The sequence below is a fragment of the Zingiber officinale genome, chromosome 6B, assembly GCF_018446385.1.
Source record: "Zingiber officinale cultivar Zhangliang chromosome 6B, Zo_v1.1, whole genome shotgun sequence".
NCBI lineage: Eukaryota > Viridiplantae > Streptophyta > Magnoliopsida > Zingiberales > Zingiberaceae > Zingiber > Zingiber officinale.
Window position 1 is genome coordinate 3,317,867 of NC_055996.1, and position 13,196 is coordinate 3,331,062.

At 33.2% G+C, this 13,196-nt stretch overlaps 1 protein-coding gene across 1 annotated transcript in view; it reads left to right on the top strand.

The window, feature by feature from the left end:
* LOC121991725 overlaps nt 1–13,196 on the top strand; it is a 34,952-nt gene that overhangs the window by 11,363 nt on the left and 10,393 nt on the right. The window contains exons 3-9 of the mRNA XM_042545744.1: nt 1,053–1,261; nt 3,017–3,136; nt 3,841–3,969; nt 4,088–4,213; nt 10,547–10,602; nt 10,715–10,814; nt 10,885–11,002. Of these exons, the coding sequence (XP_042401678.1) occupies nt 1,053–1,261; nt 3,017–3,136; nt 3,841–3,969; nt 4,088–4,213; nt 10,547–10,602; nt 10,715–10,814; nt 10,885–11,002 (858 nt within the window). The remainder of the gene's footprint in view (nt 1–1,052; nt 1,262–3,016; nt 3,137–3,840; nt 3,970–4,087; nt 4,214–10,546; nt 10,603–10,714; nt 10,815–10,884; nt 11,003–13,196) is intronic.

Here is a 13,196-nt window from a genome sequence, read left to right on the forward strand (position 1 = left end):
TGTTAGGTGGAGTGCTTAACTTGATTAGCCCGCTTTGCAAGGTTGGTATGGAACTCCTGCTGCTCTGATACTATTTTAAAATTTATTGGCTAACCAGTTGTCCCAGAAATTCAAGCTCTTAGGAAGGAACTAAATTATATGTTTATATTGTTAACAAAATTTATTGGCTTTGCAAGGTTGGTATGGGACTTCTGCCGCTTTATTGATTTCTCTCGGTTTTAGAGAGAGTATTTTAAAATAAGTTTTTCCAATAAAAAAATTGGTTCAAAATTTTTAAAAGCAGTTTCATTTTTAAGGGCTATGAACAATTTTATTTTATTTTATTTTTAGCAAAACTGAGTCTTTATGAGATTGGGTTATAAAACCCTATAAAAGATGTCTTCATCTCCTTGATATGCTTTTTTTCAAGTAATAATATAAGTTCTCTATCCTGATATTCTCTTTTCTTTCTCATATTTATATTGTTGATTCATGAACATGATTGCATGTTATCTGCATATTCAAATTTTTCATTTTTTTTCCTGATCTCGATTTTCTGCTTTTTAAATCCTGCTTGGTCATGCTTTGAGCATCAATTATCAAAATTCAGATCATTTATTCTTGTTTGGGCTAATATGTGGTTCTTAGACAGTCAACTTTTCTGTAAATACTTGGGCATTGCATATGCATGATTTGCTGTCTATTTTATAACATTTTCTAGTTGGCAATAATAGGTTTACTGTTTCTGAAAGTACTTCACTGCACACTGAAATTCCTTGAACGACCTTAATGTTATTGTTCTTTTGTTAGATATCTTTAGATAAACACTTGGTTACTTTCAAGGTTATGTATCTCTATAAATAAGCTTAACTATTTCACTTTGGATTTGGTTGTTATATCTATCCCATCTTTATGGGATATCAAAATCTGAGACATAACTAAGGAATGTGTTTCCTTTTGGCATTCTTGCTATATTATTCTATTTAGACTATAAGCTGTTTTTAGGTTGCTTCTTCTTGGTGTTTGCCATGTCATGATTTTTTTGGGGGCTTATTCTGTTATTTCTTGCACAGGTGGAAAGAGTTTTGGCTGTCTTGATAATGCTGGTGCTGCTGGAACACTTTATGACTCAGTTCCTAAAAGCCTTATAGTTAGCAACCATAACCGATCAACACAGACTGATACACTTCTACTTGAATTTCCTTATCAGCCGCTTTGGACAAATGTTTTTATTAGGAATTGTGCCAAAGTTGCTGTTCCTCTACTATGGAGTCGAGTACAGGTTAGTTTCCTTGATTGAATGTCATTTTGTGTTGAGCAGTATTATATTCCAAAACCCAACTACGTCTATGAACATACAGAATTGTTCCATAGCTTCCAGGTTGCCCAAAATGTTAATATAAAATAGCACAAGGAGGATTTTGGTGTTTTTTTAAATGAAGCCATTTGAAACTATTGTTGGTTTAGTACATCATGAAGAGACAGTAATTCTGGCACCCAGGATTTTGTATTTGACAGTTCAGGGTTTTGTCTATGATTGATTGGCTTAAATGTTATGGTTAGTTAAAATATTAGAGAACTACAGGAAACCCACTGAGGCTTAGTACTGCAAAATCTGAATGGAGGATGCAAATACATATACAACAACGACAACCAGGTCTTATCCCACTAGGTGGGATTGACTAAGAGGATGCAAAGACCTATATTAGAAAATTAATTACTATATTTGTCTTTACAAATTGAGTATGTAATTCATTTGCTCATTTCTTGTTTGAGAAAATCAGTTTTGCATGTGAATATGTGCTATGGTAGACAAAATGTTTACAGCTTATATATTTTTTTTTGTTTTGACCACGATGTGTTCCTACACCACATTGGGTGTTTGACTAGGGTGGGAACAAAAAGGTTAACCCTTCCAACAATACTGTTATAAGAATTTGAATCCTGACCTTGGGTTGGGTCACCTCTGGATCTAGCTTGCTTACCATTAGATCAAGCAACTATAACAATTATTGGTTTACAGTTTATACTTTATTTTTATACATCTTTGGGAACTTATTTTCTTAAATATAATTCCATTTATAAATTGATAACATGAATAGGATCAATGCAGTAGTAATTGAAGAAACACAAATTGCTGGAGGATATAAATGCATAGAATTTAACAACGTAAGTTAGCATTTCCATGCTTATGCATAGAATGTATAGCTAAGGATTTCCTAACGGCAATCATATTAGTAAGTGATACAAATACTTCAGAATTTGTACAAAGATTGCTTTAGGACATTGTTTAATTACTTTCTGCGATTCTTTTCAAAACACATCCAGTGTCTGTCCACCTTTGGATGAATAAGGTTGCTTTAGGTCCTGATGGCTTGAAACTATGTCCATAACCAAACGAATCCAAGTAGTTTTGTGAGATGGCATTTGCTGTTGTATTGTCTTCTCTTTAACAAGCAGGACTTCTTGGAACTTTTGAAAACTTACTAGAGTCATAAGCTTTGACAAAAATGAAATGTTTTGCATTTAGCAATATTTTGGTGATATCACTGACTTATGTAGTTTCAACTTGCAAGTGCTTACGAGTAGAGTCTGCTTCATTTTTTTTATTTTTTGAAATACATCAAACTTGCTTCTACTCATATGGTTAAAATAGTTAAAACGGGTAAGTTAGGTTAGAAGTGTTGTCTGCCCAAACTGTTCTGATTTTCTGGTAATTCAACTGAAGTAAACTGATGTCCCTGAAGCTATGTTTTTCAAACTTTTTAAAAATGCTTTTATGTCATTTATTTGATATGGTTTTGTTAGTGGTTTATTCTTAATATGCTTGTTTTAAACGTTGGGCCTTCATAGCTGATTTTATGATATCTGTGCAGTTGGTTTGGAGGTGTTCATTTTATAGGTTGTGTAGGGTTCTTGTTTGTAAGATCACCTAGTTATGGTATTTTTTTTTTTCAAATGTTAGAATATCAACTTCATGTTTGAAAATTTATTTGCTTCCGTCAGATCAGCTTACCCTACTCTCTGTAATTACCAGGTTCAAGGGCAACTTAGTCTACTTAGTGGTGGCATATTGACCTTTGGTTTGATTCATTATCCGTTTTCTGAGTTTGAGCTTTTGGCTGAAGAACTTTTGATGAGTGACTCAGTAATTAAGGTGCTCCCGGAACAATTACTTCTTATTGTCGTTGTTATTCCTTTGCAAGTGTATTATCAGCAACTTATGTTTTTTGTGCCTCTCTTTTTCAATTCTATTGTTTGCTCATTGATGTTAGTTTGAGGCTTAGCCTCAGAGCCATGATAAAGGTTGCTCCTTTTCTACTCTGTGTGACGTGTTCTTAAAATAATAGTAATGACATTTGCAATTGTGGGGGTAAGGCTGCACTATTGATCATCAAATCACTGATAGGCTTTACAATGGATGGAGCCTCATGAATGGAACCATACGTATGTTTTTTATGTCTCTGATTTCCTAATTTTAGCTGGTAACATTCAGCTGCTATACGTTAGCAATAAAATGACTGAAACCTGTGATTTCTTTCTTCGTGACATTTTTTTTTAAAAATTTTATAAATGGTCAACCTGGATCTTAATTTTCTGTTAAGAAGAATAATCATGAATATGATTGATAAATTTGATGATTGGCAATGATACCTTGAAGATTGTTATTCTTGATATGGATACCATTCTTTTTCATACAAATTCTCATGTCGGTGCTGCTATTCTCATCACTTTATTTTGTTTGATTGATGAATACCATCACGTTAAATGTTTAATCAATGGTTGTATCTATAATTGCTATCTAAGAGCGTAAATTTATCTTACATTCGCTATTTATCTTCTCTTCATATCTAATTTTAGGTGTTTGGTGCTCTACGTATGTCTGTTAAAATGCTCTTGATGTGGAATTCTAAAATGATTATTGCTGGTGGTGAGGATACAATAGTGGCAACGACATTGCTTGAAGCTAGTAATTTGATTGTTCTGAGGGTAAGCTAGTTCTTATTCTGGGCTAAATTTGTTCATTATCAGTTTTCAAAACAAGGTTCATTGTGGGCAAAGGATTAGTGATATGAGCCAATTTTATTCATTAACTTTGTTTTTTCAGGAATCATCTGTTATACATTCTAATGCAAATCTAGGTGTTCATGGTCAAGGTCTGCTCAATTTATCTGGACCAGGAGATATCATTGAGGCACAACGTTTGATTTTGTCGCTTTTCTACAGCATCCATGTATGTTAGCGGGTTATATGTTTATTTTCTTGCTATTGATATAATATGATTGCTAGATGCAATTAATTCATTCAATTTATAATATCAATTCTAGTACTATCGTCTGCTAAATGTCAGTATCTTTTATAGTTAAAATTTGATAGTCAAAACCTTGTTTTGCTATTGACTAATGTCATTTGGTACTTTCTTGGTGTCCATTTGTCATATTTATTAGTCTTTCATTTGGCTTATCTGGTTTCATATCAAACAATTATTTTTATCCCATTGTCATCTTTTACCATTCAAGCAGAAACTCTCCTGCATTGCCTGTCCAATGTGGCCATACTTAGTGTTGGCCATAAATGTTATGTAAAAGGTCATCCATGTGTAACCATGACAATCATGTATTGGATGTCTTAAACATACTTTTTGAATGACTTTGTTGCAAATTTTATTCTTGTTGGAAAATTTCATTTTGCATCAGCTCCAATTCTTTCATTTCAACCCTAGAGTATACAAATTATTCCAACTTACCCCCTTCTATCAGTATCAGGTAAGTCTTTAAATATCTGCATTATCTTCATGAAGTTCTTCTTGTTCTTCACTCCCTTACTACCAGCAAATGAAATGTCATTTCGTGCCGTTTGACACAGATGATTTTTACCGTTCCATCGGACGGGTGAAACTGGCACCGGAGGCGTCCTCGTTTTGGATGCGTCGTAGGCGGTGTGATATTTTGAACAAACTTTTATAAACCCTAATTAAATTATCCTAATAAAACATATAAAAAATATATTTAAAATTAAAATAAAATTTATTAATTAATATTCTTAAAATTTATTTTTGATGTTTTAAATTTCATTTAAAAATTTTAAAAAATCTAATAATTCTGATTTATATTCTAATATATATATATATATATATATTTATTATTTTGTATTATTTTAAATTTCATTTAATTTTTTTAAAAAATACTTTAAAAATTCTAATTTTTTTAAATTCTAAAAAATCTAATAAATTAGATTTATATTTTGATATATTTTTTTTACTATTTAAAATATATATTATTTTAATTAAGAATTAATTAAATGAATAAATAGTTAATTTATATAATTATTATATATAAAATAATATCTTTATATTAATTTATATACTTATTATTATAGAATAGAGAAGGGGAGCCTTGGTGCAACAGTAGAGTTGTTGCTTTGTGACCAAAAGGTCACGGGCTCAAATCCTGGAAACAGTCTCTTGCAAAAAGCAGGGTAAGACTGCGTACAATGAATCCTTCCCCGGGACCTCGCATAGTGGGAGCTTCGTGCACCGGGTTGCCTTTTTTTTTTATTATTATTTTTAGAATAGATAGATCAATTTTAATTTTTAGTTATTGATAATTTGATATATCAATTTTTTTAAAGAAAACTATATTTAATTATTTTTTCTAACAATATTAAGTTGTTCAATAATTGAGAATTTATACAAAATCAATATACAACTTATTTTTATAAACACTATAAATATATTTATCTTATAATTACTATAGATAAATAAAAAAAATATTGAAACCGTATCGGCACGTCACGATATAATTCCGAAATCGTATTGTTCCGGTCAGGACCAAACTTCGGCACTGGTCGAAATTTTAAACCTTGCTTACTCTACACCAAGAATCGAGCCCCTATCTCTTTTCCTCTTGCATGTGCAACCTCTTAATTTGTAGCTACATTATCTATGTAAGTAGTAGGAGAGAAGGGTCAGAATGGACTTCATTCTCTGCATCTTTCTCTTCCCTAGATCAAGGAAGTCCCATCTCAATTCAACAATTTCTGGTGGTTAACTATGCCATCTTTTGAAACTGATTGATTGACTATTATCTGTATGAATTACTTGAAAATGTTCATCATGATCACCACTTTGAAGAGGCATTAACCCGCTGCCACTCTTGGACACGGATTGCTTTTTCTACAAGAATTTCGACACTCTTTTCTCCCACAATAACTGTGATGATGACTTCTTTGAAAAGCTTCATTGGCATGATGATGATGAGGTGCTCACCTTGCTCTAACATGCTGGTCATTGACTGCATCTTATGTTGCTTGACCTCTCCACGTCCTTCCACAATGTGGCAGCATAACCTCATTGTCATCACCGTTGTGATCATTTTGGATTACAAAGAAACCAAGAACAGTGGTGTTGAGTTTCCATAGGTTGTTATTTCTAATAGCCTGTGTGACTAGTTTGGCAATTGCAGTTGCGATGGATAACTTTTAAGACAACTCTTTCTTCCAAGAGTCAAATTTATTCAAATCATATTCACCAAGTCAACTTCTTGCTATACAAGAATTCCAAGGAACAAAAAGAGAACTTTGTTGGCCACATGGTTATGGATGCCTACAAGACTATTATAATGACGAAGGCATCAGAAGAAGAAGGCAACAACTAAGTTTTGGAAGCTATGTTTATCAATTTTCTCTTGTGCAAAAAAGAGAAAAAAAAGGTTTGCATGTTATGAACTGTTCTTTGAAACTTGGAGCAGTGGCTAAGCGAGGCAACTCTCGTACATAATTTTTTTGGGTTGAATGGACCAAAAATTTAATGTTAAAAAAATCTTCTGTTGTTTCAATTGAACGAAATTACCTTTTGTTCCCAACTCACAAGTCGGTTGGTCTTCATTGCTTTGATCATAGACTTTTAGTGTGGATCAAATCAACAATGGGAAAGCTAAACTTAATATACTTGCTTTTGCATGTCATCTTTGTTGCATATGGAAGTATCCTAAAAATGGAAATTTCCATACTGTAACTAATCTAATAACTCTAGTAGTGTGATAACAAGTCAACGTTTGTCATAAGAATGACTTGGGCTAATGCACTTCACCACTCATGCTCTAGCAAGCCAACCTTTCTTAATTGAAAAGCTCCATTAAGAACTAAGGAGGAGAATGTGCTTCTCTACTAAACAAAGGAAAATATACATACATATTACAGCATAGAAATCATCATGAGCTTAATATGGCATCTTTCTAACAAATTTGATAACCCTTTAATAGGGCATAAGGAACTTTATGATGACTTCTACTTGTTGATGCATAACATACTGGAGGCACACTGTGTGAAGTTGATTAAGTTGATACGTAGTGACTTTGTAGAGGTGCTCTATTTCTTTACCTGATGTTCATGATCAGATTGTCCATAAACACATTTTGCCCTTCTTAACCTCAATTACCTTCCACTTTCCATAGAGTATCTAAGAGTACCCTTAATTGGAGTAATCTGCACAATATACAATTTTGAAGTGATAATGCTATGAGGTGATTAAGGTTGTCACACTTTGCTCAATGAGAGGATTCATTGATTAACTTTGTTAGGTCCAACTACCAATGCAGTATCTTTAGCCAAATTAATTATTGGCCTTTGACCTGTCTACATGGTTTGAAATCTTGTATGGAGTATTGTTCCTGTTATCGAAACTCAATACCAGAGACAATGTTTTATTGTGCCGTTTCTGTGAATCATGTCGACAAGTATCATTTCATGTTAATGCTCAACACCTCTTGACATGCTAAAATTGAGATAATATTTTTATATTTTATCTCCATAAAAGATAATATCAAAGTCATAGCATTCTAGATGATTGCATGGCATTTCTTGACAATTATTATTTTTGTTTATCTTTTTTTATTTATTTATTTCATCCTTGCACCTCTAATTTATCACTGGCACCCTATATTGGAACTTCGGCATGATACCGAAATAATATTGTCCTAGCTAAAGATCAAAACTCTGGTACAACTCGAGACTTCAAACCTTGTCTGTCTAAGGTTATAAAACCTTTCATTAACCCACAACTACTTTTTATGGGATTAAACTATTGTTTTACAATCTCCTCCGGTTAAGCTTTGATGTCTTGTTAAGACCTTAACTTTTCTAATACCTATAGCAAAAGTAAATTTCTATTCTACTACTAAGTGTGAAGTCAAATTTCAAAGGCAAAAAATCAAAAGGCACTCCTAATTATCAGTTTCCTCAAAAGAGCTCCTTCTTAAAAAATAGTCAAAACAACACCTCATCATGTTTCTCATCCTGATACCTTTATTTCAATGTTGCAATGGCTACACCATAGGATCTACAACTTGATTAAAAAAAATTATACATAGAGCACTTTTATATTAAAAAACTCTTTACTAAGATGGTCAAAATTGCTTAAACTTGATCAAAATGGTCTTCAACATGGTCAAAATCACTTTAAAATTATTGTAGCTGCCACGATAATTTTAAAATGATTTTGAATATGTTGAAATGATTTTGAACAAGTTAAGTAATTTTGACCATGTTTGTATTTTTTTTTAATATAAAAGTGCTCTATGTATACTTTTTTTACCAAATCGAATAAGTTTATTTTAACACATTGTAACAGCTACTCTGGAGCTTCTACAACAACATTGGAATAAGATATTTTCGGGATGAGAAATATTGTGGGGCTGTATCTTGATTTTATTTTTAAAAAGGAACCCCCTTTTTACTATGTAAGGGTAATTTGATAATTAGAGGCACCCTTTTGATTTCTGCCCAAATTTTGATATGGCACTGAATTCAGACAAGTGTTAGATTGATTCTCGTTTTCTTGTTTGTTTTTATTATTGAAACTATAATACTTTAGGAAGAACTCACATGCCATTATAAGAGGTTATTCAGTGGTTGCAACTTTCATGAAATTTGACATCATGCTTTAATCTCACTAGGGGATTTGTCATGAAACTAAAATTAAGGATTCATAAGGGTAGATGATGGTGCTACTATTATCTTGGATTTAACTATTTTTGGCTAGTGATTGGGCCCAATCATTTAATGGATAAGTTTTCTCATTTGGACGGGCTAGGACAATCAGTATCATTGCAAACTTAATTCTAAGCATAATGTAGTATATGTATGATGGCGGAACTACCATTGGATATCACATTCTACCACTTAGGGATGATTCTAAGCTTTCAGTTGAATTTAGGGGATTGACAGGAACAAATTCCATATGCAAGGGAGATTGCAACACCGTAATTTAGTTGCACATGCAGAGTGTTAGGCTAATGAAGGGTCTGCAAAATGAGTAGCATATGATTATCTTGTACTTAAGCATTTTGAGTTAGTCATTGAGCATAATAAAGTTTACTGGATTAGTTCTCTCGTCTAGGCAAGGGTAGGTTGTGTTATGTCACAAGAGTGTGGTGGATATTGGCAGAGCTCGATTAACATGAAAATATTTGTCCTAGTGCTTGACAACCTCAGTGCTGCATTTCAAACCAGTCGTTGAGCATAATAAAGTTAAACTTATTGGTGTTCTCATCTGTACAAGGATGGATTGTGACATATCACATGCATTTTACTTGGAGTGTGGTGGATATTGGCAAAGCTTGACTAACATGAAAATATTTGTTTTTTTTCATGATTGTTTAATCTACACAAGTTTTTGGTGCACAGCTGTATGGATTGGATTTGAGGATCGTTTGAACCTCAATAACACTAGAATGATTGCACAAGAAAACTAAAATAAGCAAAGAGTAATGATATATATATAAAAAAAAGGGGCAGCCTGGTGCACGAAGCTCCCGCTATGCGGGGTCTCGGGGAAGGATCCATTGTACGCAGCCTTACCTTGCTTTTTGCAAAAGGCTATTTCCAGGATTCGAACCCGTGACCTTTTTGGTTACAAAGCAACAATTTTACCGTTGCGCCAAAGCTCCCCTTCCAAAGAATAATGATATGCAAGTGGAAAAAGACAAGCTTAGAGATAGACACGTAAATTCATGTCCTACCATTTTCACTTTTTGTGGGCCCATCATTTTATGTGTCTATCCCGAGCATTTTCCTGAGATTCTTTCCCTCTGCATATCATTTTTCATAAGCAAAATTGGAAAATTTAAATAATTCAATTATGTTAACTCAATGAATATTAGCTTTTTTTTTTTGAACACTTGTCTTTGTCAAGAGAATACTCTGATTGCTTCTGCCTTTGCCACGTGGTTTGCTTTAGTTCTGAATCTGTATGTGCAAAGATCAGTATTACTGAACATGTTATGGATATATTGAACATGTTATGCTGGATTCTAGATCATCAAATTACTGGACAAAATTTATACCTCAGCCTGTCAATATTTTAGTTACACTTAAGTTGTTGGAATATCATTTTAATTACATGATATGATTAACTTGATTTTTTGGTCAATACTATTCTTCTTCCTATATTTTCAGCATTATCTGACGCAGTTCCTCATTTCTGCCATTTCATGTTGTTGATACAATCTTATAATCTATGATGTTTAGTTGCAATGCTTAAATCCTCAGATAGTTTCTATCCTCATAGGTTGGACCTGGATCCATTCTGCGTGGGCCATTGATAAATGCAACTACTGATGAAATGTAATTTTTTTGCTCTCTTTTTTCCTTGGATATTATCTATCTGCCTTTCTTTACTTGGATTGTGTTGTCTGACTAATTAAATTTTATTGGCTGGCTGTATATGTGAGTTTAGGACCCCAAGTCTGAATTGTGAGAAAAAAGATTGTCCCTTTGAGTTAGTTCATCCACCAGAAGACTGTAATGTCAATACTTCACTCTCGTTCACCCTCCAGGTAATGTTTTTGCATCTCTGTATCCTGTGTAGTAAGTTTCTTGAATTGCTAATATATTTTTGGCTTTCAGATTTGTCGTGTTGAAGATATTGATGTTGCTGGCCTTGTACAAGGAACTGTTGTTCATTTCCATAGAGCAAGAAGCATTGTTGTGTACCCCACAGGAAAAATTAGTGCAACTGGTTTGGGTAAGAAGTTTTAAATCTCTGCTTCTGAAATGCTGTTTTCCCTTTTATCTTCCCAACAATTACTTGTGTTTCATTCTTTTTCTTATGTTGTTGCATAACTGTCCTTGGTTAATAATACATACTGTTTTCTCATGATAGTAATGAGTTATTATTGTCTTCCATAGTTACACTGGGTTTCTGCTGCATTTTTTTCCTTAAGATTTTCTTTGGGCAGTTTGGTCAAATTCAGTCTAGAATCTTGCAATCTTGTTCCCTTGTCAGTGTTGTCACTATGTTAGGATTTGCTCTCTCTTTAATTTGAACATTGGATTGAATTTTAACACCAAAATTAATATGCAGGTTGTGCTTTATCATAGTTTTGCTACAGGGTCATATATATTAAATTACATTAGGTTGATGGTTGAAAAGGATGTAACTGCTGCTTCATATTGACTGTGGTTTTGCCAGTCACATTTGGAGCTTGTTTGAAAATATCTGTGGTTGAGGTGAGAACTGGTATGCATATGGATTTTGTGATTCTATAATGCTTGTTTCAAGCTCAGAGAGTTCTTAAGATAGTTGCTTGAATTAATCGGTGACTCTGTGTCTTAATGTTCCAAGAGATATTGTTGGATACTTATGGGAGAGGAATATTACTTGGTAACTTTTTCCCCACTTTTTTGAGGATAGGAACCATACTTTTGTGTGCTGAGCTATGTTGGCTGGCATAGGCAAGATTTATAGTTCGCCCGCTGACTAGCATGCGGGACAATTTTAATATGGGGGAGGTGCATGACAAAATGACAATAGAGAGGGGGAGAAGAGAGACTGATGGAGAAAGAAGGGGAGGGGCGATGAAGGAAATAGAGAGGGAGAGAAGAGAGATTGAGGGAGAGAAGAGAGGAGAGGAAAGTGTATCGAGCGGTGGATGGCAGTCGGCTAACAGTGGCAAGAAAGCGATGTAGATGTGCAGGAAATCTGGAGAAGATTAAGTAGAGAGAGAGAAGGAAGAGAATTAAACAATTCCTAACCTTTTAACAATAATATAAACCTAATTAAATGTGATTAAACCCAGACCATTTTATTGATAAACTTGGTTTAAATTTAAATGTTAAAATAAATCCAAATCGAGTTCGATTTGAATATTCTTATCTTAATCACTATATCTATTGGATGGACTCTAACTCGACTTCCACCCAATCTCAAAATTTAAAATATTAGTTCAATTTAACATAATTAGTCATTTAAATAATAATTGTAATTGTAAAAAAAATTAATAGGATAAAATTAAATTAGTATCTAACATTTTTTAATATTTTGATTTTTGTAACGTCCGAGGGTTGTACAAGCAAGCGATGAGAAAACTAGAGTTCAACGAGATTGCCTTGAGCTTTTTCTTCTCCTTTATGGCTTCTCTCAACTTTAGTTGATTGTTAAGAAACAAAGGAGAGTTCGAAATGATGCTTAAATTAGTTGGCAAAAATAAACTTCTAGTTCTTAACATATATATGTATATATATTTGATGTGAAGGAAAACTCCGGGAGATGATGCTACAGATATGTACTTAGACCATCAATAATTATTCTAGTTAAGTGATGTGAAAATATGACAAATATGCATATTAAACGAGGAAAGGAAGACCAAAGAAGACTGGGTTGACAATGATAAAATAAGATAAAATTTATTTTAATATAGATAATGATAGAATAGGAGATAGAGCCCAATGACGCAGAAAGATCCATATAGCCGACCTCACCTAGTGGGATAGACTTAATTGTTATTGTTGTTGTAGAGTTGGTCAAATTACTTGCTTATTCTGCACTCGTAGGCTGCCTAATTAAATCCTGCACTACCATTGCATAGTCCTACATGGAAGTGGCATAATTGCTGAATTAATTACTATATAAAGTACACCCGCCAGCATTGTAAAGGGCTGTTCTTCAAGTGACTTCCAGTAGAACTATCAGCCTTTCATCTTTTGTTTATTTCTTCATTCTTTTGTTTTCATAATTTGATGGAAAGCTTAAATTGTGAGGCTTCTCACTTGGGTTATTTTTCAGTTTGGAATAATTTATTGTTTCTGGCTATAGATTACAAAATTGTCTTAAAATGATTATTCCTGCATCATCATATCTATAAGTGTTAAAAGGGCATTCATTCACACAAATTTATATATTCTGTATTGGATCTGATGGCTTAGTTTTTTTTACCTTA